Source organism: Sorex araneus, chromosome 2 (assembly GCF_027595985.1).
Source record: "Sorex araneus isolate mSorAra2 chromosome 2, mSorAra2.pri, whole genome shotgun sequence".
Classification (NCBI taxonomy): Eukaryota; Metazoa; Chordata; class Mammalia; order Eulipotyphla; family Soricidae; genus Sorex; species Sorex araneus.
Window position 1 is genome coordinate 333,223,506 of NC_073303.1, and position 27,099 is coordinate 333,250,604.

The following is a 27,099-nucleotide window of genomic DNA, read 5'->3' on the forward strand; positions in this document are numbered from 1 at the left end:
ATGGTACTGGGAAAACTTGGAGAGTCTCATGTTTCACCAAAAGAATTAGACCCCATCTCAGGTTATACACAAAGTTTAGTTCAAAATGAATTAAAGGCCTTAGTATATCAAACCTTTATAAAATCATTGAGGAAAACACAGACAAGACTCTCCACAAAATTGACCTTAAAAGATTCAAGGTCAAAAACTGTTGTTTTGTTTTCTTGCCAAAAAAAAAAAAACAAAAACAAAAGCAGAAATAAATGGACTGCATCTAACTAAGGTGTTTCTGCACTGTCAACAAAACAAGGCCTAAAATAAAAGTATACACTACTAATGGGGAGAAACACTTATATTATATTCACATATTATACATCAAACAAAGGGCTTATATCCAAGATACATAAAACAGCACTCTCAAAGCTCATCAAGACAGCAGCCACATTTAAAAATGGGCAGTGGAGATGAACAGACAATTTTTCAAAAGACATAAATGATGGCCGACAGACATATAAAAAGTGTTCATCACACTGATTTTCAGGGAAATGCAAATCAACACAACAATGAGATAGCTCCTCATATCAGCAAAAGTGATTTATGTCAAAAAATCTGAGAACTTACATGTTGTCAGGACTGTAGTGATAAAAGAAATGTCATTTATTGTTGGTAGGTCAGTTATCTGGGTCAGACTCTGAAAAGTGGCTTGAAGACTTAACAGAAATTTCAGAGCAGAATTTGTATAGGACTCAGGGATTACTAGGCATCTAGCCCCAAAATACAAAAAAACATTAATTTTAAACGACATTTCTACACCTGTGTATATTGAAACATAATGACGAATATCTGGAAACAACCCAAGTGCTCAACGATAGATGAGTGGATCAAGATATTGTGGTAAATGTACACAATGGAGCACTGCTCGGCTATGAGAAAAGATGAAATTTTGCAATTTGTTGCATCTTGGATGGAATTGGAGGCTATCATGCTGAGTGAAGTGAGTCACAAAGAGAAAGACAAAAACCAGACTATCTCACTCATATACAGAGAATAAAGAAACTAAGATAGGGGTTAAATAATATTCAGTGGAAATAAACCCTGAGACACGGTCAGTAGAGGAGGCCAAAAGGTTTGGGGAGAGGGAAGATCGTGGGAAGGGGGAGGGACGGGCACACTCTGGAGGTAGGCAGAGGTTAGCAACTCCGAAGCTAGAAAATAATAGTGGTGCAGGAAATTGTGATGCAATGAAAACTGAATTGGGGAAAAAATAAACAACAGAGGGCCTCACACACGTAAGCATGCAAGCTCCCTATCAGCCACATCCTTGTTACTTACTTTAAAATACGAAAAACTTCTCTTTCACAATTGATAAGGCTGCTGAAGGAGAATATACTTTCTTAAGGTTGATAACTTTTGATAACTTTTGTTTGGTTTTTTTTGAGCCATACCCAGCCATGCTCAGAAATTACTCCTGGCTCTGCACTCAGGAATTACTCCTGGCAGTGCTCAGGGGACCATATGGGATGCTGGGAATTGAACCACGCTTGCCCTGTGCAAGGCAAAAGTCCACTGCTGAACTATTGCTCTGGCCCAGGGTTGGTGACATTTTACAAAGGTAAAATTGTATCTTGATGTAACTTGCTTAATATTTTGGTGGTAAGTTTCAAATTGTAAAATGAGTAAAGAGTATGGCAACCCTTTTGTTCATATTCTCTTCTAAGAAGTGTCTTGCTGCTGTTTTTCAGACTGCGCTAGCCTGATGAAAAAGTGTGTGCAGTGTCGCGCAGTAGTTGAACGGAGAGTGCCTTTCATTATGTGTTGTGGAGGGAAAAGTTCAGAAGATGCTGGTGATGATATCTGTAAGTGAATTTTATAACTGTCTCCTTAGGTTGGGCTATCCATGAGCATCTCTTTTAATTCATAGTAGGACACTGATATCTGTAAAGCATAAGTTGTATGAGTTGTGTCTAAAGAGGAACAGATAGACTTTTCTGTTGCTTTTGTCACATTGTCAGAAAACTAATTTCTGTTGTGACATGATTATAGAAAAGCGTTGGTCTTTTTAAGATAATGCCATATTGATATAATGAAATATGTGGCTATCTACTTTTTTTTTTTTTTTTTTGCTTTTTTTTGGGTCATCCCGGCAATGCACTCAGGAATTACTCCTGGCGGTGCTTGGGGGACCATGTGGGATGCTGGGAATCGAACTCGGGTCAGCCGAGTGCAAGGCATACGCCCTACCCGCTGTGCTATTGCTTCTACCCCTGTGGCTGTCTACTTTTAAGATGAAATTTAGTGTATATCGGGGGACTTTATATTACAAATAACTTTTTTCAGTTTATACAAATCTTAATTTCTTCGTGTAGCAGGTTTTCTAATGCATGCATATGCTTTGTGAAATAATTAGGGCAGAGTTAATATGAACTTAATTGTAGGCCAATAAGTAAGTGAAAAGATAAAAATTCATTTTCCTACAACTTTTCAGTAGCACATGTTAAAAAAGTTTTTCATCTTTGTACTAAATGGGCTGGAGCGATAGCACAGTGGTAGGGCGTTTGCCTTGCACTTGGCAAACTCGGGTTCGATTCCTCTGCCCCTCTCAGAGAGCCCGGCAAGCTACTGAGAGTATCTCACCCGCACGGCAGAGCCTGGCAAGCTACCTGTGGCATATTCGATTTGCCAAAAACAGTAACAAGTCTCCAGATGGAGATGTTACTGGTGCCTACTCGAGCAAATCGATGAGCAACGGGATGATAGTGACAGTGTACAGTATCAGCTCAATACTGTCTCTGATACCTTTGTGTTGTGAGCAGATCATGAATACATGTGTGCCACTTCTGTTCTGTCATCAGTGGAGATGAATAAAGACTCCAGATAAACTCGATTAAAGTGCCAAAAATACGCAGTAGGAATTTTCCCTCCATATTACAACCACAGGTCATAGTCTTTCATCTCCTCATCTCTTTCCTCTCCTCCCTCTTTCTCCCCTCCCCTTTCATTCCCTCACTTCTCCCTATCCACTTTTCTATCGCTCTGGCCTCATCACAATCTTTCTTTCATGGAGTTTCTCTTCTCAGATCAATAGTAAGAGTCAGACATAGTGGAAGGAGGCTAGATTTTTGTTCTACATCATCTACAAGATTTGAAATTATTGCTGCCAAAATTGATGAAAATCTGCTGCATAGCTTCTTGGTTGTATATAAAATGGTACAGAGAAGTCAAGCTTAAAAATTCATTTTTGGGGGCTGGAGTGATAGTACAGTGGGTAGGGCGTTTGCCTTGCACGCGACCAACCCGGGTTCGATTCCCAGCATCCCATATGGTCGGTCCCCTGAGCACTGCCAGGGATAATTCCTGAGTGCAGAGCCAGGAGTGACCCCTGTACGTCGCCGGGTGTGACCCAAAAAGAAAAAAAAATGCATTTTTGAAAGTAGAGCCTTGCAAGAGTCAGTGTGTATGTTAAAAAATGATTGTCGATTAATGTGAATACAGTCTTTGCTTTTGACAATTCTAAGTGAAAGAATGTAGCATGAATGTCACTACTGTATATATTGTCCAAATTAAAAAAATTAAAGGGTATTATAATAATGTTTTTGTTTTTAGCTAAATTAATAATTTCACAAATAGTCTGTCAAAACAGATTAAAATTTAAAAAATTTATATTATAGCAAGTGGGAATATTCCAGTATTACAAAAGGACAAGGATAATACCAATGTCAATGCAGACGTACAGAAGTTGCAACAACAGTTACAGGACATTAAAGAACAGGTAATATTATTTCTTAATAATGTGGTAATAATAATGGTAATAAACCATTTTTAACAGTGGCACTTCATATTTTTCTGGAAAACTAGTGTATTCTGTATTAAGCATGAAACATTTTAGTGGTTCATGGTATTTGAGTATCTGCATTGGGTAATATTTTGTTAGATTTAATAAGGCACTTTGTATAATAGGAAACAAATTTAAAAGTGATCAGTCACATTGCTAATCGGAAAATGAACTTAAAATTACAGTTAGATACCTTTTTCACCTATCAGGTTGAAAAAGAAAAATTACTGTTAAAAACTATTAAGCTCGGGTGTTGGGAGCCATAGTTCAGTGGGCAGGAGGGGATGCTTTGTTTGCAGTTAGCCTGACTTTGATTTCCAGCACCAGATGGACACTCTGCCAGGAGCAGAACCTTCAGCCTCAAAGACACTCTGCTGCTGGAAATTAAAGTTAGTAAAAACACTTTGCAAAAGTTTGTCATTATCTAGTAAAGCCAAATAGGATAATGTTTGACAGCATCAACTTGGAAAAGATCATTCTCTTGGTGCTAAAAAGTCAAAGATGGTGGTTTTCTAGGCTGGTGTTGTCTGGAAGGGGGTGTGAAGGAAGTTTTTAGGTACATTTCTTTTTCATTTTTAATAATGTAGGAGTACTGCTATTTGTTCAGCCATTGATTAAGCTGATTGAATTGGGCATGAACTCCACCCTACTTTATTTTTCTTTTAAATTGTATCACCATGAGATAGAGCTACAAAGCTTTCATGTTAAAGATTCAGCCATACAATGATGGAATACCCATCCCTCCATCAGTGCACATTTTCCACCACCCACATTCCAGTCCTCACCCTGCCTCTGTGGCAGACAGTTTACCCAATACTCTTTCTCTAATTTTGGGCATTATGTTTTGCTTGAAATTTCCCACCGTCATTCAAGCCTACTTGCCAGGGGCAGATGCTAGATAATTTATTTTCCATTGCTCATTTTGAGTATCAAGAGCTTGCATGGCCACGATTATAAATGTAAATTTCTAGATTGTAAATGGTTGGGTTCCAGAGACATCTCTGTATGGCACTAATACATTTTGGGATTCATTTGGGAGTTTCTGGGCCAGGGTTGTTGGTGTGCTAAGATGGTGCCCAGAGGCAAATTGTGGGCGTGACAGCCAGTCTTCTCTGCGGCCCGTCCATTTGCTAATCACTCTTGCCTTTTTCTTTCTGAATTTATAAAGCAGTACCAGTCAGTAGTGTTCCAGGATAACTAATGACTTTGTGTTAGCAAATTTAAACATTCAAAATGTTGCTTTTTTAAAAAGAAGCTAAACATGTAAAACAGAATTAAATATACAGAATTTAAACATTGGATGGAAAATTGAAGACTAGCTGGGAATGTGGTTCAGTAGTGGAGATACTTAAAAAATAGCATCACTCCTAATGGGGGTTCGAGAACCATTTGGGGTGCCAGGAATCATACACGCAAGGCAAGCGTCCTACCCAGTATACTATTTCTCCACCCCTGTTATTTTATGTAGTACCTTTTATTCTATCCTGACAGAACATCCAATTTCTATTTATTTTATTGGATTAGTCCAGTAAAATAAACAGAATCCAATAAAAACAATCTAATAAAATACTACCTGGTAGTATATGATATAATCCAATAAAATACTACCTGGGAGTATTCAGGGCTTACTTCTGGCTCTGTGCCCAGGGATCACTCCTGGAAGTGCTTTGGGGGGACTATATGGAATATTGGGGATTGAATCTGGGTCAGCTGCATTCAAGGTAATTGCCCTATCTGCTCTACTAATTTTCCAGCCTCTCACTGTATCTGCTTAATAGGTTTGACATTTATTTTAACTATTGAAAAAAATTAAAGCAATAACAGACTTTATAACAAAGCTCATGAGTGACGTTACAGAATTGTTGCATATTTTCAGAGTATAAAATGTTTTAGCATTTATTTCTTTGCTGTCTCACATTACAGACAATGTGCCCTGTGTGTTTGGATCGTCTGAAGAATATGATTTTCCTCTGTGGCCATGGAACGTGTCAGCTCTGTGGAGACCGAATGAGTGAATGTCCAATTTGTCGCAAGGCTATTGAACGAAGGATTCTTTTGTATTAACTAAAAAACTCATTTGTGTTTTGTTAGCTGAAGTATTTGCTTATGAACTCTTTGTAAGCTTTTAAGTAGTTGGAGAGCCTAATGAATTAATCTTTTGTATTAGTTTCCTTTAGACCGTAAATATACCAGAACAAAAAACCTTCATGAAACAGTATTTTAAAGTCATGTTTTTTTTATTTGATGCATCAAGTTTGTGTAATTCATTTACTTTTGGCTTCTAAGGCAGAACATGTTTAAGGATCTCCTGGGTTCTTTTTGTTTTTAATCGTGTGTGTGTGTGTGTGTTCTTAATAGTTTATATATTTGTAGATTTCAAAGGGTGCACTTCTTTGAACGCTGTTTTTCAGTTATGAATTTACATAGTTGAAAAGTCATGCATCAAAAGAAAGGGGCAAGTCAAACTATTATGTCACATATTAAATGATGAAATTAGAGCAAAAGTCTTACATAGCTAAGAGAATATTGAAGAGAGATTTCTCTTTATAACATTAAATGTTAAATATCCAAATGATTGTTTTCCAAAATCTTAGAATAAATAAAAGCATAGATTCAGAGAATAATGACTTTGCATTTAACTTATTTTCTAGATTTACAAAGAAAATAGTTTAAATTGAACAAATTGCCAGTTTAAAATGATTAATAGGCATGAGAAATAAGTTCATAGTAGAATACTTAACTAATTGGTCATTAACAGTTGCCATTTTTAGATTAATTTTTATACTGTTTCGTGTAGCCTGTCTTTAAAAAATGTGGATGAAACGTACCTCAGTTTCCCCACATGGTAATTTATTCTGGCTTGATCTGACCAGTTAAATGATACTGTTCCATTTAGCCTCTGATGGCCTCTAATATCTTCATCTAAGTCTCTGATCTTCAAGTTTTCTTATGCCCTTTGTGAGCTGAAAAAGAGGATACATTATTCAAAACAAAAATCTTTTCTTGTTCATTCTGACAATGTTTCTCATTCTACTTTCTCATTCATAGCCCTTCTTTCCGTTCTTGCTCAGATAGTAGTGAAAAATCCTCTTTATACCTAAAAGGATTTTTAAAACTGCGAGTAATATTCAAAACATGAAAAATAACCTAGTAATAAATATGTTAGAAGTGCCCAGGACATTAAAATATATATTATCTGTTTACCTGTAATTTTTTTATTCAGACCTTGACTCTAGAGCTTCTAATATTTTTTTCCTTTGAGTAATCTTAACTATGTCTCTGATAAAGATACTTATAAATGTTTTTGGGTTTATTGCTGCTAGATTGTAAAAATATCAGCTTGTTTACATGTGTCTGCTATATACTGTATATATACTTACTGTTAAGTATAAATTTTTTTAGAGTTGTTCCCTACCTGGCCCCTGTAGAGTATGGTTCTTATTTCAGTTTTTCTGCTACAACAACTAAGTTTGAAAGTACAGCTTTCCTGACCCTTGTAATTCCTTGTTTTTGACTGTTTAGTGACTGCTGCCTTTGTAAGACCTGGTGAAAAGAATGATACGCTTTGCTGGTTGAATTTATATTACAGTCTTGGTAATTCCATATCTGAGATTAGCTGAGTTCATTTAGAACAGAAACATTTTTTATATATTTAATTTTGAAAATGTATATTGTTCCCTTAGTTATATAATAAAAGGCCACTGAGGCTATTTTTGAAGCCATATTTCAAAATTATGAAAATGACATCAGATTGATGTTCAAATAACTTGGATTGCTTTCTTTCAGATTTAAAAATGATATATAAATCTGAGATGGTATAAAAATCAGGATACTCCTTTCTTTCTGTGCTATAGACCATTCAGCTATTTTCTACTAAATCTCTGTAACCTACTGGTTGATTTATATTTAATTTGGCCAACCAGAAAATTATACGGTGTAGAGTGCTACTTAATTCTTTAAGTTGTCTTCTTAGCTGCAGTGCTAAAACTTATATTCCTAAATGGTAATTTCATCTTTTAGAAAAGCTTATTTCCTCCATATTAAAAATATATTTTATAAGCTATTAAAAACAACATAGTCACTAGAATTAATAGTGCTATATACTTGTGGGTTTTCTGTATTTGTAGCACTTTAAAATTTGATGAATAGAAAATATTTTTCTGTACATATTGTCAAGCACCGAAAAATTATTAATTTTTTTTAATTTGTGGGAGAATAAGATTAGGAACTTAATTCTTTTAAGTGACTGTCTTTTGTTAAACTGCTACCTCTTCTATGTCTTTCAGCAGTACTTTTCAATTAGGTGTTTTCTTCTCATTATCTTTTTATCCTGTGCCTCAAAGAGCTTTTTGTTCTGGCACCATTAAAAAACAACTGTTAGGCATTCATAAAAAAATGTGTTTATTGAGCTTTGGGGTTAGATATGTAGTATTAGGAAAAAGTGGTCAGCATTTTAGCATATGGAATTAATCATAAACACTTGTATATTTGAAGTAATTTGTAATCAAATAGAAGGGATCCAAAGGTACTGATAACATTTCTCCCTGTTGTTTCAGAAGAAGTGTAATTAAGTAGTATTTGGATTCCTCTTTTTACCTCCTTATTTTTATTGTATTTTCTCTTTGATTCTTATAAGACTGTCAGCTTTGTTACCCAAAACACACACACAACTTACCAGGTGGTGCTATTTTAATGATTTTTGTTTATATAGTTTAACATTCTTACTGCTTATACTATATACATATTTAATTTTATTGGGAGCAGGAAGGCTTTTTAAGAGAAATAATTTCGTATGATTATAGAAATAGTCAAATGTTTAGGTAGTCAAATTATGTGTGGTTCAGATACTAGTAAAATATTTGAGGTTGATCACTATTGAGGCATAAAGTTGGAAAGGTTGGAAGTAACATTTTAAAACTTACATTTGATAGCTTTAGACTGTAAGAACATTTTAGCATATTTAAATGCATGCTGCTTATCATTCAAGTGAAATTTCCACAGAAATGAAGGTTGTTGAGTCATTTTTACATGTTAGAATATTCTGTCTAAGTCACATGTTACTCAGTTGCTGTTCTTTGTTTATTATGAATCTTGGACTGTTTTGAACTAGGAATTAAACTTACAAAGAGAATCAGTAATGGGACATAGGATAGGGAAGACAGTAGGGAACTGCAACAAGCAAGCAAGAAGAGTCAGAGTGTAAAGAAAAAAGGAGAATCATCTAGATTTCCTCAAAGCACTAACTGGAAATATAGTTTTTAGCATAGTTGAATTGACAGTTGCTTTGTAAATTATAGGATTTTGATGCGGCATGCTTTAAAAAAAAATCCAAAAGAAAATTCTAGCACTTTTCCTCACAGTGTCTAAAATATTTTATAGTAATAATTTGTGTAAAAGTTAAAGTTTTGAAATAGAACTTTTTCATTTTGTAACGTTGATAAAAACAGAACATGAAATTTACCATCTTAACCATTTTTAAATAGTAGTGTTAAGTATTAAATTATACATAACAGTAGCATCAAATATTAAGTTAGTAGTGTTAAGTTGTTCAATGATAAGACTGTCTGAGTCTGTCTGTCTGTCATCCCGTTGCTCATCAATTTGTTCGAGCGGGCACCAGTAACGTCTCTCATTGAGAGACTTATTGTTACTGTTTTTGGCATATCCAATATGCATGGGTAGCTTACCAGGCTCTGCTGCGCGGGCTTGATACTTGGTAGCTTTCCGGGCTCTCCGAGAGGGGTGGAGGAATCGAACTCGGGTCAGCCTCGGGAAAGGCGAACGCCCTACAACTGTGCTATCGCTCCAGCTTTCCTTGTTAAATGATTACCTAGTACTTCTCATCTTGTAGAGTTGATACTGTGTATCTATTAGATGACATTTCCTTTTTCTCTACCCCTCCCCCCCTGGAAAATAAAATGTTGGTAAAATATAAATCAAGAAACACTTAAACTACTATAAAATGTAAAGTCATGATAAACATTAAACACCTAACATTTGGGAGACCTCAGAATTGTTCTCTCTCTCTGAATTGTTATGTTATTATATCTTAGAAGGTTTCATTTTTTTCATTTGAGCCAGAGGGGATGAAAACATTTGAAAATTTAGATTTAGGTTTGAGTTTTTACTCAATTGGGAAGGTAATTAGATTTTTCACAAATTATGTGTGCCTTGTTGAAAATGTCACTCATCTTTAAGTCTACTTGTAACAGTTTCAAAATATTTTTTTTCACTCAATAAAGCAACCTAATTGAATATTATGCTAGGAATACTTACTGATAATATATATAGCCTTGAAAATTAGCATATATAAATAATTATAGCAGTATTATAAAGCTGTCCTTCTTTAAAGCAGTAAATTTGAGGAAAAACTGCTTAATACTGTCTGTGTATATTGCTTTGCCATAATGAGAGGGAATGCCCTTTAGATTAACCCTCAGTTTACTGATAAATGGTTAGTGTGGGTAAAATTAGAATATTAAAAATATGAACTAGATAGTAGAGCTGTCTTATTAAAATTGTAATTTGCAACATTGACATTCTACCTCCTTTTCTGAGTATTACCTTTCTAGCATTTACTCTTATTTGTGATTAAGGAGGAAATGGAAATCTAAGATTTAAATTGAGATTTTTATTTTGAGGATTTAAGAGTAGGGACAGCAAAGGTGACTTGCCACATCGATCTGGTGCCTAAGTCCATAACTAACTATAAGCTATAATTGCTATAATTGATGTGTACAAAATGCTTACGAAAGATACTGAATATTTTACTTTTCCTGTATAGTTAACATGATTTTGTTTCATTAAAAACATGACTTTTTTCCTCCAAATAGCAAAATGGTCTTGTAGATTTCTATAAAATAAACAAATGTACCATTTTGTTTAAAAACTATTTTCAGGAAGCTATTGAAAGTTCTGACTCAGGGCTTTTTAACAGTTGTTAATTATATTTTGGAAAATTCATCTACATAATTTTCAGTGCCTTGAAAGAATTATTAACTTAGCAACACTACTAAAACTTTATAGATGACGGTCTTTAATGAGCTTGTGTCAGTATATACACACTTATAAATCATATTGCTAGCTTGGTGATAGCGATACTGCATGTGTGCTGGGTTTGGGTAATTCTTTAAAGGAAGTTTTCTAGATTTGCACTTGATACTTTTTTTTTTTTTTAACCTGGTTATTATGGCCATGAAACTGTTACCAGGAAAGTAATTTTGTGTTAGGCATTATGCAAAGTCATATCTAAGAAGCATTTGGGAAGGGGAGATAGGACACACTGGGTTTGCTGTTTCTTGTGCATCTGAAGAGAATGTCTGATAAAACATGGTCTTTCCTTCAAATGACAGCCTTTTTGTTGAAGTAATTACTGTTACAAATTTCTAAACAGAATTATAAATTGCATGTTACTCTTAATGCTAGTCTTAGATTGAATCCACAAAATTGTTTTTCTGTTAAGTTCAATGTTTTTGTCATTCTTAGTATACAGTAATAGGATGCAGTTTAATTGACTCATAGCAGTGTTTTGCTTTGTATTTTTTTCAAGTGATTTTTAGCTTTACTCGATTAGATACTTGTTTGTGAATACAGTTTCTGTATGGCAAATGATTCTCATTAGTAGCTTCTGTTAAAAAAATTTGCCTAGTAAGAGCTAATCTTTTAAAAGTACATGCAAGCATTTATCATTAATAAAACCTATCATGTAATGTCACTAAATAGTGCTTTCCTCTGATTTTTAAAACATTTCTCAAAGTTAATTTTGTTGGGGGGATCACCCCTGGTGGTGTGGGGTTGGCTGGAGGTGGTTCTGGAACCCCCCATCGTGCTGGGGAAAGCCTTGTATATGTCTCACATATGCTGTCCCTTGCGCCACTTCCCCAGTCTTTCCTCCAGTCATTTTGAAACCATTCTATAGAGAAGCATGCATGAACTTTGTTTCTTAAGGTATTGAAAATACAAATCTCGACAGATCAGATTTATAGTTATTAGAAAGGAAATTACCATGTCTGAGAAACAAGGACATATCTGAGAAGCAAGGACATACAGTTCAGTACTTGTGCACACCCACATCTAGAAGGTTCTCCATGCTATTAGGTACACTTAAGGTGCTTCTGTCTAAAAGGGCCAAAGAAACTTTTTCCCATTTTATCACCATTCAGCATTAAGATCTATTGTGAAAGTCATCTCAACAGGACTTCAGAATTATCTAGGATAAATTCTAGTGAACCAGTCACCTAGCTAATCGGATGTTTTTTTGTAGTCGAGGTAACATAGTTCTGTTTTTATTATGGAGTATTTAGTTAATGCCCCTCCACCACCATGAAGTGCACAAAAAAACACTCTTACTGTCCTAGTGTTACTTCTAGTCTGATTCTTCCTTCCCTCCTCTTCCTTCCCATTCCTCCCTTGGTACCATCAGTTCTATATTCAACATCCAAGGGGTTGTTGTCATGCTATACCATCCATTTTCTTTCTTTCTTTTTTTTTTTAATAATTTTTTTTTTTTTGCTCTTTTGGGTCACACCTGGCGATGCACAGGGGTTACTCCTGGCTCTGCACTCAGGAATTACCCCTGGCGGTGCTCAGGGGACCATATGGGATGCTGGGATTTGAACCCGGGTCGGCCGCGTGCAAGGCAAACGCCCTACCCGCTGTGCTATCTCTCCAGCCCCTCCATTTTCTTTATGTACCACAAATGAGTGTGATAATTCAGTATTTGTCCTCTCTGACTTACTTTGCTTAACATTACTTTCACCAGCTCCATCCAAATTATGGCAAAAGGCAGAATTTCATCATTTCTTATGCCTGACTGTTAATTTCATTTTGTGTCTGTACCACAGCTTTGTTTTTGGGTCACACCCAGCAGTGCTCAGGATTTACTTCTGGGTCTGTGCTCTGGGATCACTCTTGACAGGCTTGGGAGACCATATGGGATGCTGGGGATTAAACCCAGATTGTATATGTGCGAGGCAAGTACCCTACCTGCTGTACTATCACTTCAGTTCCTGTCCCACAATTTCTTAATCCACTCATCTGTTGAACACTTAGGTTGTTTAATCCATTCATCTGTTGAACACTTGGGTTGTTTACTGATCTTGACTGTTGTCAGTAATGCTGCAGTAAACATAGGTGTGCTTGTCTTTTTAAGTTAATGTTCTTATGTTGTTGAGATAGATGCTCCTTTGTTGCCCATACCTCTGAGCATATACTTCTGGACTTCCAGTCCTACGTCATTGATCTGAAAGTCTGCTTTTATTCCAGTACTCTTACTGCAGTATACTCTTGGGTCATATTGGGGTTATATTTATTTTTTGAGTGAGGCCTGGTGGTGCTCAGGATTTACTCCTGGCTCTGTGCTCAGGGATCAATCCTGGTGGGCTTGGGGTACTATATGGGGTGTCGGGGATCGAACCCAGGTAGGCCATGTGCAAGGCAAGGTTTCTGCCCGCTGTGCTATTTCTTCCGGTCCCAACCCAGTACTTTAATTTTTGAGATGTGTGTGCATACTACTTTTCACAGCAACTGCAGCAGACAGCATTCCAAACAGTGAATGGGGATTCCTTTTTTCCCACATCCCTACCAACACTGGTCTTGTTGTGAGAGGTCATTCTGACTGCTGTGAGTAATGTTTTGATTTGCAATTCCTTGATAATAAGTGATGATGAATACCTTATATGCCTATTGGCTGTCATGGAACTTCTTTGAGGAAGTGTCTGTTCATCTCTCCATTTTTTGATGAGGTCCTTTTTTTGTAGAGTTTGTGAGAGCCTTATATGGCATATTAGATAATAATTATTTATTAGAAGGTATGTAGGGACTGGAATGATAGCACAGCAGGTAGGGCGTTTGCCTTGCACGTGGCTGACCCGGGTTCGATTCCCAGCATCCCATATGGTCCCCTGATCACCGCCAGGAGTTAGTTCCTGAGTGCATGAGCCTGGAGTAACCCCTGTGCATTGCCGGGTGTGACCTAAAGCCAAAAAAAAAAAAAAAGTATGTCAATATTTTCTCCCATTCATTAGGGTGTCTTAGTGTTTGCTCTTACACAGTGCAAAACCATTTTGTTAGAAGTTCCACTTGTTTATTTTGCCTTTTTATTTATTTATTTTGCTCTTTGGATCACACCCGGTAATGCTCAGGGGTAGCTCCTGGCTCTGCACTCAGGAATTACTCCTGGTAGTGCTCAGTGGACCATAGGGGATGCTGGGGATTGAATTTGGGTCGGCTGCATTCCAGGCAAATGCCCTACCCGCTGTACTATCTTTGCCAATTAAGTCCAGACAGAGAAGACACCTTAAGTTCAATATCCTGGAGAGTTCTGCCTATTTTTTTTTTAATTTTATTTTATTGAATCACCGTGAGATACAGTTACAAGCTTTCATGTTTGAGTTACAATCACACAATGTTCAAACACCCATCCCTCCACCAGTGCACATTCCTCACCACCAATATACCCCCCCTTTCCCACCCTCCCCCTACCTCCCTGGCAGTTTCCCCCATACTCTACTTTGGGGCATTACGGTTTGCAACACAGATACCGAGGTCTGCCTATGTTTTTCTCGGTGTACTTTATGCTTTCTGGTTTAATATCAGTATCTTTATTTTGAAATAACCTCTCTGTATGGTGTGAGATAGGGAGTCTAATTATTTTGCATTTAAATATTTGTTTGTGAAGCAAAGTAGATTATTTTGTTTTTCTTTTCTTTTTTTTTTTTTTTTTTGCTTTTGGGGTCACACCTGACGATGCACAGGGGTTAGTCCTGGCTCTGCACTCAGGAATTACTCCTGGTATTGTCGGGGGACCATATGGATGCTGGGAATTGAACCCAGGTCGACTGCGTTCAAGGCAAATGCCCTACCCGCTGTGCTATTGCTCCAGCCCCTTGTTTTCATTTTTAATTGAATCACTGTGAGATGTACAGTTACAAAGCTGTATTTGGTCAGGTTGCAGCGTTTTGGTCAGTGTTTCCAACACCCATCCCTCCACCAGTGCACATATCCTACCCCCAATATTTCCAGTTTCCCTCCCCCTAGCCTGTCTCTATGGCAGTCACTTTCCTTCTCTCTGTCTCTGTCTCTCTCTGTCTCTGTCTCTCCCTCCCTATTCCTCTCTCCGTCTCTTTCTCCCTGTCCTCTTTTTTTCTTCCTCTTCCCCATCACCCCCTTTTAGGGTTTGCAATATAGGTCACTGAGAGGTTAACATGTTTGCTCCTGTACCTATTTACAGCACACATTTCTTATCTAGAGTGATAATTTCCAACTGTCATTGTCATAGTGGTCTCTTCTCCATCGCAACTGCCTTCTTTCCCAGGCAAGATAGTTTTTATTGAAACTTAGAGAGATGTGAGCATTGAGAAAGAAATATATATTCAAGAAAGAGCAGAGGCTTCTCCAGAGGAAAAATAAGTAAGCAAAGAAACACAAGCGAGATTCCTGTTCAGGTGAGAGCACGGGCTCAAAGAGCAAGCCTAACTATTCTGTTTTCCCAGTGCCATGTTGAAGCTCTTCGTTGTGATGAACTGCCTATACGTCTGAGCACATACCTCTGAACTCTCAGTTCTATGCCATTGATCTGAAAATTTACTTTTATTCCAGTATTGTATTACTTGGTATACTACTGTACTTAATAGTATAGATCTGTCAGGAAATACAATGCCTCCCATTTTTTTCTCAGAATAGCTTTAACTTTATAAGTTTTCTTTTGGGGTCACACCCATCGATGCTCAGGTGTTAGTCCTGGCTCTGCTCTCAGGAATTAACTCCAGGTGGTGCACAGGGGACAAGATGGGACCATACAGATTGCTGTAGATTGAACTAAGTTGACGTACTTGGTTTTTCCCATTTGTACTCAACGTATGAGGGAAACCATCTTGTAATTGTCTTTCATTTTCTGACTCTTTGATGTCCACAGCTTGAGTTCCATCCATTTTGTCACAAGAGGCGAGTCATCTATTTTTGATAGATCGGTAGAATCCTGATAGATTTTGATAGATGGGTGTGTGGGACCCGGGGCTGATACCTCCAAGCCTGCTCGGATCGGGACAGGGCCTCTTCCACCCAGATCCCCCATTTTCCAGTAGCTAGGTGGTCACACCCAGAAACTGCCCCTGGCGCTGTGGAATATCACCAATGGCCCACATCCAGAGACTTAAAACCAAGCTCCCAGAAGACATTTCTCCTTCTGGGAGAACCTGTCAAGCTACCGAGTTTCCTGCCCACTTGGGAGGGCTTCACAAACTCCCTATGGCGTATTCATATGCCAAAACCAGTAACAGTGATGGGTCTGATTCCCCTGACCCTGAAAGAACCTCCAGTGCAGCATCGTTGGGAAGGACAAGTAAAGAGAGACTTCTAAAATCTCAGGGCTAGGACGAATGGAGACGTTACTGAGAACGAGAAATTCGATGATCAACGGGATGATGATGATGATGGGTAGAATTATATTAGTATATACTTAGACTTTTCTTGGTTATAATGAATATGTTGCTATGAGAATAGCATAGAAATACTATTGGAAAGAATATTAAAAAAATCTAAAACACTACTTGGAAAGAAAGATCCAAATTAGTGATTTCATATTCTTTGAATAATACTTAGGAATTTTTTTGTTTGTTTTTGGGTCATACCTGGCTCTGCTCATGGGTTACTCTTGGCTCTGCACTCAAGAATCACTCCTGGGATGCCTGGGATCAAACCCGGCTCAGCCATGAGCAATGCAAATGCTCTATCCACTGTTCTCTTGCTTCAGCCTGGTACCTATGAATTTTATTTTGTTTTTTGCTTTTTGGGTCACACCTGGTGATGATGCTCAGGGTTTATTCCTGGCCCTGTACTCGGGAATCATTCCTGGTGATGCTTTGAGTACCATGTTGGATGCTGGGAATTGAACCAGGGTTGGCCATGTGCAAGGCAAAATGCCCACCCACTGAACTATTGCTCTAGCCCCACCTGTGAATTTTTAAAGGAATTTCCATACCCTTTCCCATAGAGGCTGTGCCAGTTTACATTTCCACCAACAGTGTACCAGAATTTCTATTTTTTGAAATATTTCCCCCAGCCACTCTCCAAGCCTGCTCGCTTTGATCCCCAGCACCTCATATAGTCCAGCCAGCCCCTCCGGAGTGATCCCTGAGCAGCGGTGGGTGTGGCCCAGAAACCAGAGCATGGCTGGGAAAGAGACCTTGAGAGTGGTCTAGGAAGTTGTGATTCTGGACCGCCTTGATGAGTTGAGAGGTCAGGCTCAGAGTTGCCTAGAGAAGTTGGGAGCTTTATTTACGGAGTCTGGTCTGGTAATCCCACCGGGCACATTGGTGGTCTCCAAACCAGATTCTGCAGTTGGGTTTGCTTCTCCTCAGCAGCCCCCTTTACTGTCCTCTGGGAGAAGGGGACTGGAGAGCGAGGAAACCACCTTTAGACCCTTCTACCTTCTCTGCAGGCAAGAAAGTTAGGCATCTTCCCCATCTTACTGTCTTGTGCTTCAAAGAGTCCATCCTTCAAGGAAAGCTAAGGGTTTCTTAAATGTAGGAATTAGCTCCATCCAATGTGGCAAAAAATCAGATTTTTCCTCTCCCACCCAGCCTACTCTCCCTTGGAATTCATGCACCAGAAACCATGCTTTTGGGACAAAAGTGTTTTCCTTCTGTGTATTCTCAGGATGTGACAAACCTGTTCTAAACTGAGAAAAAACATCCATTTAGGAGAAACCTCTTGTGTTTTTCTTATTTAGCCCCTCGCCGCCCCCCCCCCCCCGCCACACACAAAGATTCAAACATGTTCGATTTAAGACTAAGGTATTGTGTAACAAGCATAAGACAAAGGAGTGTATTTGGCTTCATTATGTCTGTGGTGATAACAAACTTGATGCCAAGGATTTTCATACAAATCACTCGACTCCTAATATAGTGACTTTCGTTTAAACCAGTTGTTACTAGTCTTTCAATTTCGTTAATAGCTGTGCTAACCCTAAATTGGTCGTCTTTTCTTCCTTTATTGCTTCCCCAAAGACATCATACATTGCTTTTGATGAGGGCATAGATGTATTTGAGGGGAAGAAGTTGAAGTGAAAATTTTAAGTAATGGCTTTAAGCTGAACTGGAAGAACCCGGGCAATTGTTAACTCTCACCTTCGTTCGTGCTCCTTGAATTCTTCCTGAAGTATTGAAGGAAATACACTTCATAGGGGCACCGTCCTCTTTCCTCCACTAGGGGTCAGTATTACCCTAGTGACTATCCGGCCTTGGTCATATCCAGCATTTAGCTGAGGCCTGAGATTGTTCCACTGCGCCTTCTCCTGCCTTATTCAGGCTGAATCCTTCTCCCACCCGCACTCCATCCTCATGCTACCTGGTGTGAAACATACAATGAGCACAAGTCTCAATCCATTCTTTACATTTATTTTATTTATTTTTTTTTTTTTTGCTTTTTGGGTCACAACCCAGCGATGCTCAGGGGTTACTCCTGGCTTTACACTCAGGAATTACTCCTGGCGGTGCTTGGGGGACCATATGGGATGCCGGGGATCGAACCCGGGTCGGCCGCGTGCAAGGCAAACGCCCTACCCGCTGTGCTATCGCTCCGGCCCCCATTCTTTACATTTAGAGTGGTTTTTAAGTTTCAAATGAGGGTAAACCTTTGGCCTTAGATTACAAAACTGAGGCTACAAAGGAGTGGGAGTTGGAGAAAGAGGTGGGCTAGAAGTGACACAGGGACAGTGGTGGAGGGTCACTTTGCTGATGGAAAATTACCTTTGCATATCAAAACCGTGAAGTCTGCGTGACAGTATAGTGGCAAAGGCACTTGTCTTTTACATGGCCCACCCGGGCTTGATCCCTGATACTCCCTAGGGGTTCCTGAGCACTGTGATGAGTGATCCCTGGCACTGAGCCAGGAGTAAGCCCTGCATACCATCAGATGTGCTCCTGCCCAAACAGACACAATCAAAACATGTTTATTAATGATGCTCTTCTTTTAGCTTGAAATTTCAATGTGATCTGAAAAAAATGGTACTCTACTTAAAAATTGCTATGCATAAAATAGTTATAAATTATTTAAAATTATCTTGCAAGTATTGTATCAACAAATATCTAGAACAGGAGGTGAAATGTCTAAAGCAATTGAGATAGATTTAATATATATGCAAGCACTGTGGCTCTTGCTTTGTGTGGCATTTTTTGGCTTTGACTTTCTATGGCCAGCTCTGGTGGTTGGCCCTTGGCCTCTTTGTCCCTATCTACTGTTTTATACTGCTGCTTTTTTTTTTTTTTTGCTTTTTTGGTCACACCCAGCGATGCTCAGGGGTTACTCCTGGCTTTGCACTCAGGAATTACTCCTGGCGGTGCTTGGGGGACCATATGGGATTCCGGGGATCGAACCCTGGTTGGCCGTGTGCAAGGCGAACGCCCTACCCACTGTGCTATCTCTCCGGCCCCTTATACTGCTTCTTTGCCAGAGAAATAGAAAGTGTTTTACATGGCAAGGATGTCTCCAAAAGACCAGGGTGTTACTCAGCAGTAGAGTGTTTGCCTGTATGTGTAAATCCCAGTAGTAGTCCCTATTATTTTGTCACTACCAAAAATAAATTATTTTAAAATAGCATAGTGTTCAGATATCTACACTAATATGGCTATTTTAGAGGTGGAATAATGTTTTGTAGGGTTTCATGCTTATATAATTTGTATATCCTTAGGGAAACTTATGGTAAACACACAAATGTAGAGAAGGAAGAAAACTTTTTTTAAGGTGAGAAAATAGGGGCTGGAGCAATAGCACAGCGGGTAGAGCGTTTGCCTTGCACGCGGCCGACCCGGGTTCGATTCCCAGCATCCCATATGGTCCCCTGAGCACTGCCAGGAGTAACTCCTGAGTGCCAAGCCAGGAGGTAACCCCTGTGCATTGCCAGGTGTGACCCAAAAAGCAAAAAAAAAAAAAAAAAAAAAAAGTAAAGTAAAGCAAATATCAAAAATCTAAAGCTGTTAGAAATTACTAAAAAAAAGGTGAGAAAATAAATCAGTACAACTCACAGATCAAAGATGACAAATATCTCTGAGCTGAGGGGAAATATAGTAGGTCTCTCTAGTAGGTCTGGAGAGAGGGCACAGGAGTAAGACTTGTATGTGGCTGACGTGGGTGTGATCCCCAGCACCATATTTGGTATCTTGGGTGCTGCCACGAGTGATCCCTGAGCCAGTAGGGCTCTCCCTACACACAGACACACACACGCACACGCACACACACAACAAAACCCCAAACATAATAATTACAGTAAGCACATGAGCACTCTCCTGGACCTTTCCAGGCCTGGGAAGTGACCTAGCTAGTGAGGGGCCTTCAGCTTCTTAATTTTGGGGAACAATCTCCCTAGGTCCCCTGAGAACTAGCTCAGTCTTAAAGACAGCTTAAGGCATGTAGCAAGAACCAGGATCACAGCTGGCAGCAGACAAGCACCCTTGGGACAAGATTTCTCCAGGGGAGGAAGTCGGGCTTGGCAGTTCTCTCTGTCCCTTGCACACTTGGGCAGAATGTGCTTGTTAGTTTCCCTGTTTTGCCACTCTATGAGCCAGAGACATCCAGGGACATCCCAAGCACAACAGGAGTTCAGCTGAGAACTAAAACTCTGGAACTTTGATAGGTGACAATGATCCACTTATCTAGGGGCTCAGTGATGATAAGAGTTTTGCTCAAAAATTTCCCTCTGCTTAACTGAAGTCTTTTGCATCCAGTATACATCCCACCTTCTGGTAGTGATCTAAGGAGCCTTCCAGAAACTTTAATAGCCCTTGTATCTCTCTTTTATCTGAATTCCTCTGAGTCTTCACAAACGATTCCCACACCATTTTCTTGTTGAGTACCCATTTCTGGCTTGCCCTCAATGAAATCTTAGTGGATTGCTTACAAAGCAATTTACGTGAGTTCATCTCTGTTTAGTCAGATTATAAATAAATCAATCAGTGACAGGGACCAGGATTTCTTGCTAGCCTATCACAATTTTGGACATGTCAGCACTGAATTAATACTGACTTGATTGATGCAGTTCTGTCTGTCCTCTGAGAACCCTCCGAGAAGCCAGACCTCCTGGCAGCTTCCCTCTGAGCAGATTGGAGACTTCCCCAGCTGGGTGCAGAAGGCATTGATGTCTCCTGAAGGAGCCCTAGAGGAGTTTCACTCCCATCCTTTGCAGCCTAGCCTGAGGTCATTGGTTTCTCCAGAAACTGGTTAGAAGCTTATATTTCTGCACGGGATTCACACGAAATCCTGTTAATCACCGATTTCTCGGGTGGGCTCAGTAACATCTCATTTCGTCCTTTCCCTGAGATCTTAGAAGTCTATCTCGACTCAGCCCTCCTAACGATGTTGCACTGGGGGGTCTGGTCTTCAGGGTCAGGGGAATGAGATCCAGCTTGTTACTGGATTTTGCATATGCATACACCATGGGAAGCTTGCAAGGCTATCCCATGTGGGCAGGAAACTCTCAGAAGATTGCCAGTTTCTCCCAGAGGTAGAAGTAGGCTAAAGACATTGTGCAGCCACCAAGTGGCCGCGCTTCTGAGAGCTTGCTTTTAAGTCTCTCCCTGGATGTTGGCTGTTGATGGGATTACACACACCTGGGTTCCTCTGCCGGTACCTTCATGCATGAGGCCTGTCTGAAGGTGTGGAGAGGGGCCTCCAGCATGGCTGTAGCTAGGTTCCTTCCCGTGGTCTTCAGCCACCGGGAGCTCTGCTCGGGGTGGGGAGGGAAGCTGGAGCCCATCCCCTCCGAGGGGCTCCGGGGAAGATAGCCAGGAATGTGGGTAAGAGACTCTCTGCATGAGATTGGTAGTCCAAAACCAATCACTGATCTTTCTATACCAACCCCAAGTTTCTGGCTTTGTGGGAAAGATTTCGGGAATCCCGGATTCTAGAGTAAACTCGGCTCTCCCATAATGCGTTTGTTCACCAGGCTTGGTTCTTTCATGGTGAATTTGTGCTCTGTACAGATTCTCTTTTCCTGTCTCCTGATTCAGTCTCATCTGGACCCTCTCCAGCCTCTTCTGTTGCCCCTCCCCAAAGGCCTGCATCTTTAGACTTCCTTCTCTGACTCAGGCCCTGGGCTTGTCTGGGGACATTTGGATAGGTGGAAGAAGAAGCGTCTCAGTGTCTTTCTCCTGGATGGAAGATGGTCCTGTGAAGAGAACTACACATATAGGGAGCCTCCGGAAGCATCTCTGGACAAAGGGTGTCCCGTTGAACAGCAATGCTTGGCTTTCAGAAATCAAGTAGCATTACTTGATTTTTATAAATGTAATTAATTTTTTCTCCCCTTTCCTTTCCTTTTGTTTTTATTGCTCTGACCAGGGGTCATACTCTTCCATTGTGGTGCATACACACTTGGCCCTGGTGCATGAGAGTCCGTGGGTTTTGTGGTCATGGTTGTGGCCGGGGATACCAAGTGGCAGTGTTATTGGGATTGAACTCCACCTGGGGAGTGATGCAGAGGGTCAAACCTGGGTCTTATGTGCCTGAGTTCTACCACTGTAGGCTGTCACATGATCCTGAAGCTTAGTTTTAAAAAATTTTTATTGCTGGGACCAGGAACCTGGCTCAAGTGGTAGAGCATGTGAGTAACATGAGAGGGTCCTGGGTTCTATGTGTGGCACTGCATACCTGCACCTCCCTGAGTCCTGGGTGGGTGGCCCTGGTGGCCCCGGAGCACTGAACTCTCAGACCCACCCTGTAGGAAGAGCATAGCTGGGGGAGGCCCCCAGGACTCCCTTAGCATTCTGGGATTCTATTTGGGAAAAAAATCTTTATTGGGTCTGGGAATAGTCCCTGAGCACTCAGCCGGCAGGGCCCCTGAAGCACTGCTGTGTGTGAACTCCTCCCTGCTAACAGACCAACAAAATGAAACAAAAATCTTTGCTTGCTTATTGAATTGAAGGTAGGAGCGTAGAAGTTTTCCATTGGCCAAGGCTGCTGCTGTGGCCTCGGTCAGGGACACTCCTTTTGGGGTCTGGGGTCAGCTGTGTTTCTGCTTCCTCTCCTGTTAGTGACCCTGCCACGTCGCGTTCTGAATAAATGTCTCTCTCGGTGAAAGGGAACAGCCTTTCCCGTTGTCAGAGCCTGATGCTCAGGCTCAGTTAGCCTTGATTTATTTTCCTTCTCCTTTGAGAAAAAGAAAATCCAACCCATCAGCAAATCCTGTCACCTTAGCTCTGCCAGTAACTCTGGAACCACACCATGCCTCACGGGGACCCAGCTGCTCCCCTGCCCCATCTGTGCCGGCTTCTGCCTCTGCCCCCTTGCAGTCTGTCCTGCATGTCACTGTTGTCCCCCTGGTCTTGTTGACCTGTAAAGCAAATTTAATATCTACAGGAGACTTTCCTCTTGAGCGAAAGAGCTCAGAATCCTGCCATGTCTCCCACTCCCCCAGCCCCCATGCAGTGCCGGGCCTCTCTTCTCATCCCTGAGCCTGTTAAGCACTTTCTCACCCCAGAATCTTTGCAGCCACTGTTCTGGCCACTGAGTGCCTTCTTGTGAGGGCCCATGGCGCTACCTCCCTTCTTTAAGATTTTCAAAGATCTCCTCACTGGAGAGGCCCTCGAGACACCTCCACATACAGTGGGGAACCCCATGCCTACCTATGCTGACCCCCTTGCTCTACCACGTTTCTTTTTTCCTTTTCTTTTTCCCTTGTGGTATGGGGGGGTGCATAACCAGCAGTGCTCAGGGGACCATGTGGTGCCGGAGATTGAACTCAGACTTTTGCATGCAGAGCATGTGCTCCAGCCCATTGAACCATCTCTCTGGCCTCGGCTGCATTTTCTCGTTCACTATTTTTGTCCCCAACAAGAACCTAAATTTTGTGAGAGTCACCTCTCTAGTTCACTACTGAATTCTCAGTGTTAAGAACAGCTACAGTAGGCAGTCATTAAATATGTGTTGAGGAACTGGAGCGATAGTACAGCGGGTAGGGCGTCTGCCTTGCATGCAGCTGACTGAGTTTGATCCCTGACATCTCATAAGTCCCCCAAGGACTGCCAGGAGTAATTCCTGAGTGGAGAGTCAGGATTAACCCCTGAGCATCACTGGGTGTGACCCAAAAATAAACAAATGAAAACTCAAGTGTTGAAAAACTCAAGTGAAATAACGAAATTGCTTCATGAATTAAAATATCTATATGGATATAAATACAGATATAGATGCGTATACCCTCTCTTGGTACCAGGTGTTAAACCCAGGGTTTCATACATACAAAGTATGCACTTTATTACATTCCTGTCCCTTAAAAGAACTATATTGAAGTTATCACCAATGCAACAAGCACTAATTTTTTTGTTTACTAAAGCCAATAGGGACAACATAAATTATTATCTCATTCAATCTCCATGAGCACTTATTGTTTATAATTTTTAGTCAAAGAAATATTTTCTTAATAACTAGATATTGATGAGGAAGGGGGAAATTTGAGTGTTTTGTTAACACCCATGTCTGAAGTGACTTTTCATTATTTAAAAAGTATGATAACAGCCTCATGACCATTTCTCTAAACCAGTGTCTCTGATCTGGGCTGGGCTCTGAATGAGAACCAGACTTTGGGGAAAGTGAACAATCCCCTCCAACACACGCTGACCTCTTCCTTTACTCCCCTGCTCTCCTCCTAATCTTCCACTAACTTTATTGCTGGGAAAAAGGCCAAGTAGGGAAAACCCCACTGGCAGCCTGAGAATTCTTGATCTGAAGGGACCTTCGAGGTCAGCAGCCCCTTTCTTTGACACAGGAGGAAGTTCAGTGTCCCCAAAGGCCATCGCTGCCTGGGATGGCTTTGCTCTTTTTACCAAACTCTGTAGGCAAACCTTACAGTTTGTCAACTGGTCTTGTCATCTGGAAGCTACTTGATGATTTTAAGAGACAAGGGCCCCACTTGTTCTATTTTTGCTGACTACTTCCTGCAAAACTTGCCGTGGGTATTTTACTTGTATGCTCTCAAAAATATTTGGAAGCATGCAATCCCTGGTCATCACAGCAAAGCAGCAGCAGCAACAAGAAAGCAGAGGAAAGGGAAAAATAAAATGTTTGGGTCTCTATATTCTCTGAAGTGATACAGGGGCATCTGTTTTGATGACAGCAAAGTATTTGCATACTTGTCTAAACCCAGTGCTGGCATTTTCTTGTGCAGTGTAGAGATAGCGCTTCCAAAAATGTTCCACAAGAATCTATCATCATAGATCAGAGGTGGAAAATATTCCTAAAAAGATTTGTAAGTCTCAGGGCAGAAGATTGCTTTGTTCAGAATAAAGGTAAAGAAATGTTCTTCCTTGTTGGTGAATTGTATGAGAAAGCAACAAGGCAGAGCACAGTATAAGTCCTAATATTGATTTCTTTTTATTTTTTAACCTAAAAATGTTGATTTATTTAATATACTTGTCATTGTTCTCAGTGGATATGTGAAGACATCGCAACGGGAAATTGTCTTGTGTCTTTCCAGAAATCTCTCAGATTGTCAGAAGCAGGAAAATATCCTTATTTCCCAGGAAATGCTAGTATCAGCAGCAGATCAAGTCAGTACCATGCAGTACCCGTCAGTGAGGCTCTCCTGGGCCGTTGACTAAAATATTATTTTAAAAAGACTTGCAGAATGTTTGCCATGGTCGAGCAGGTGCCACCTGGACACTGCGACAATGATGAACAGCCTTTTAAGTGCATGTACTGAGTGTAGGAAACCTAACACCACAGCACGTAAAAAATCACATGCCCCATCTCACATAGCCGCCAAATCACATCCGCCCCTATCTCTCTGGATGATCCTTCCCCAAAATGCAGGCCTGGCACCTTGCCCTGAATGTCAGCCAACTGGACATTAGCAGACCAGGGTAGAGAGGGAAATCCAGATATGTTCTCCTATAAATCTCAACCAAAGCCAAACCTTGATTGTCTGTGGTGTTTGCGGGCAGTGGCGGGAGGGTGCCGGGGGGCGTGAGTAAGAAGAAATTGCAGATAAACTTGTCTTATTTTAGACTATCTGAGAAAGAGCAGTCTCCACAGCCTCTGTGTTGGAGGGCAGGAATGAAGGGGCTAATAAGCAACAAGCCTGCTCGAGGCTTCAGCATCCAACCAATCAACTTTCCTGGTGCAGTACTGCTGAGAGGGCCCAAACACCAGCACCAAGGGAAGCTGGAACAGCAAAGGGGACAGGGACTTTCCCAGACTGGAAAACAATCTCAGCACCTAACTTAGAATTGGAGTAATTCTCCCAGTTGAGAGTTAACTATGGTCCTAAATTTTTTTTTTTTTTTTGTAATTACCCTGGAGCTAGTGTCTACTGTGTACTGGGGCACCAGGCAGCTGCAGAGATTAAATTCTTATCAGGAGGTTCACATTAATATTTACGTGCCTCAAGTCAAATACCTTATCCTGGAGTGAAAAATGTATATTTAAACGTCTGGTACTACATACACATGTGCTGGTTAATTGCCTAGAACACAACCCAGCAGGACTCATAGCAAAGAGCTAAGGGGAGGTCATTTGGGAAGACAAGTTGGGCTGGTGGAGAGTAGGGGTGGGGTCTGGGGTGGGAGGGCCAAGAGATGGGACTTGAAATAGCCTTTGGGGGTCGGGAGGGAGCAGGGGGTGGAGCTTAGAGGTAGAGCACCTACTTCCCCTCTATGAGACCCTACAGTTCCTTCCCTGGTACCAGACAATGTGTGTGTGTATTCTAAATTTAAAATAATGAATATGGCCATGTAAGAAATATGCAAAAACAATCATAGGGAAAGGGAGGCATTTTGAGTTGAAGTCATACTTCCAGGGACAAGGATGTGTTTACTATACTTATATTGGCCTGACTTGAAAATGCTGTGGCAAGTTTTTTTTTAGCAGCTATCATCTTATTTGTTCAGAAATAAGTCATTTATGGTAGCATTTTAGATGTGATATTCCTACAACATTTATGGGAAGACAGGACTTTACAATTACTTCTTTGCTACTCTTGAAAGGAAGGTGTAGGATTTTATAGGTAAGGAACTGTGACAAAAAGATGAAAGGTATATTTCAAGGTATGATAATAGCAAGTAGGATACAAATTGTTGGGACATTGTAGATTTTTGGTCCCTCTCACCCTGCCCCATGGTGCTATTCCTTTTCCAAAAGTACTTACAGATATTACCCATGAATGGTTGTTGCCATATCTGACAAGATTGAATAAAATTTTAGTTTTTTTTTATATTCTGTGAATTACAGAGGTACTTGCCTTGCATACAGGTGCCCCAGTTTGAATTCTTAGTGCTGCCAGGAGTGACCCCTGATCAGAGAGC

The 27,099-nt window shown here is 40.4% G+C and overlaps 1 protein-coding gene across 1 annotated transcript in view; it reads left to right on the forward strand.

Moving 5' to 3' along the window:
* MIB1 (MIB E3 ubiquitin protein ligase 1) overlaps positions 1 to 11,530 on the forward strand; it is a 110,265-nt gene extending 98,735 nt beyond the window's left edge. Inside the window, exons 19-21 of the mRNA XM_012932164.2 lie at positions 1,722 to 1,835; positions 3,648 to 3,748; positions 5,735 to 11,530. Coding sequence (XP_012787618.2) covers positions 1,722 to 1,835; positions 3,648 to 3,748; positions 5,735 to 5,875 — 356 coding nt within the window. The 3' untranslated portion in view covers positions 5,876 to 11,530. The remainder of the gene's footprint in view (positions 1 to 1,721; positions 1,836 to 3,647; positions 3,749 to 5,734) is intronic.
* The last annotated feature ends 15,569 nt before the right edge of the window (positions 11,531 to 27,099 follow it).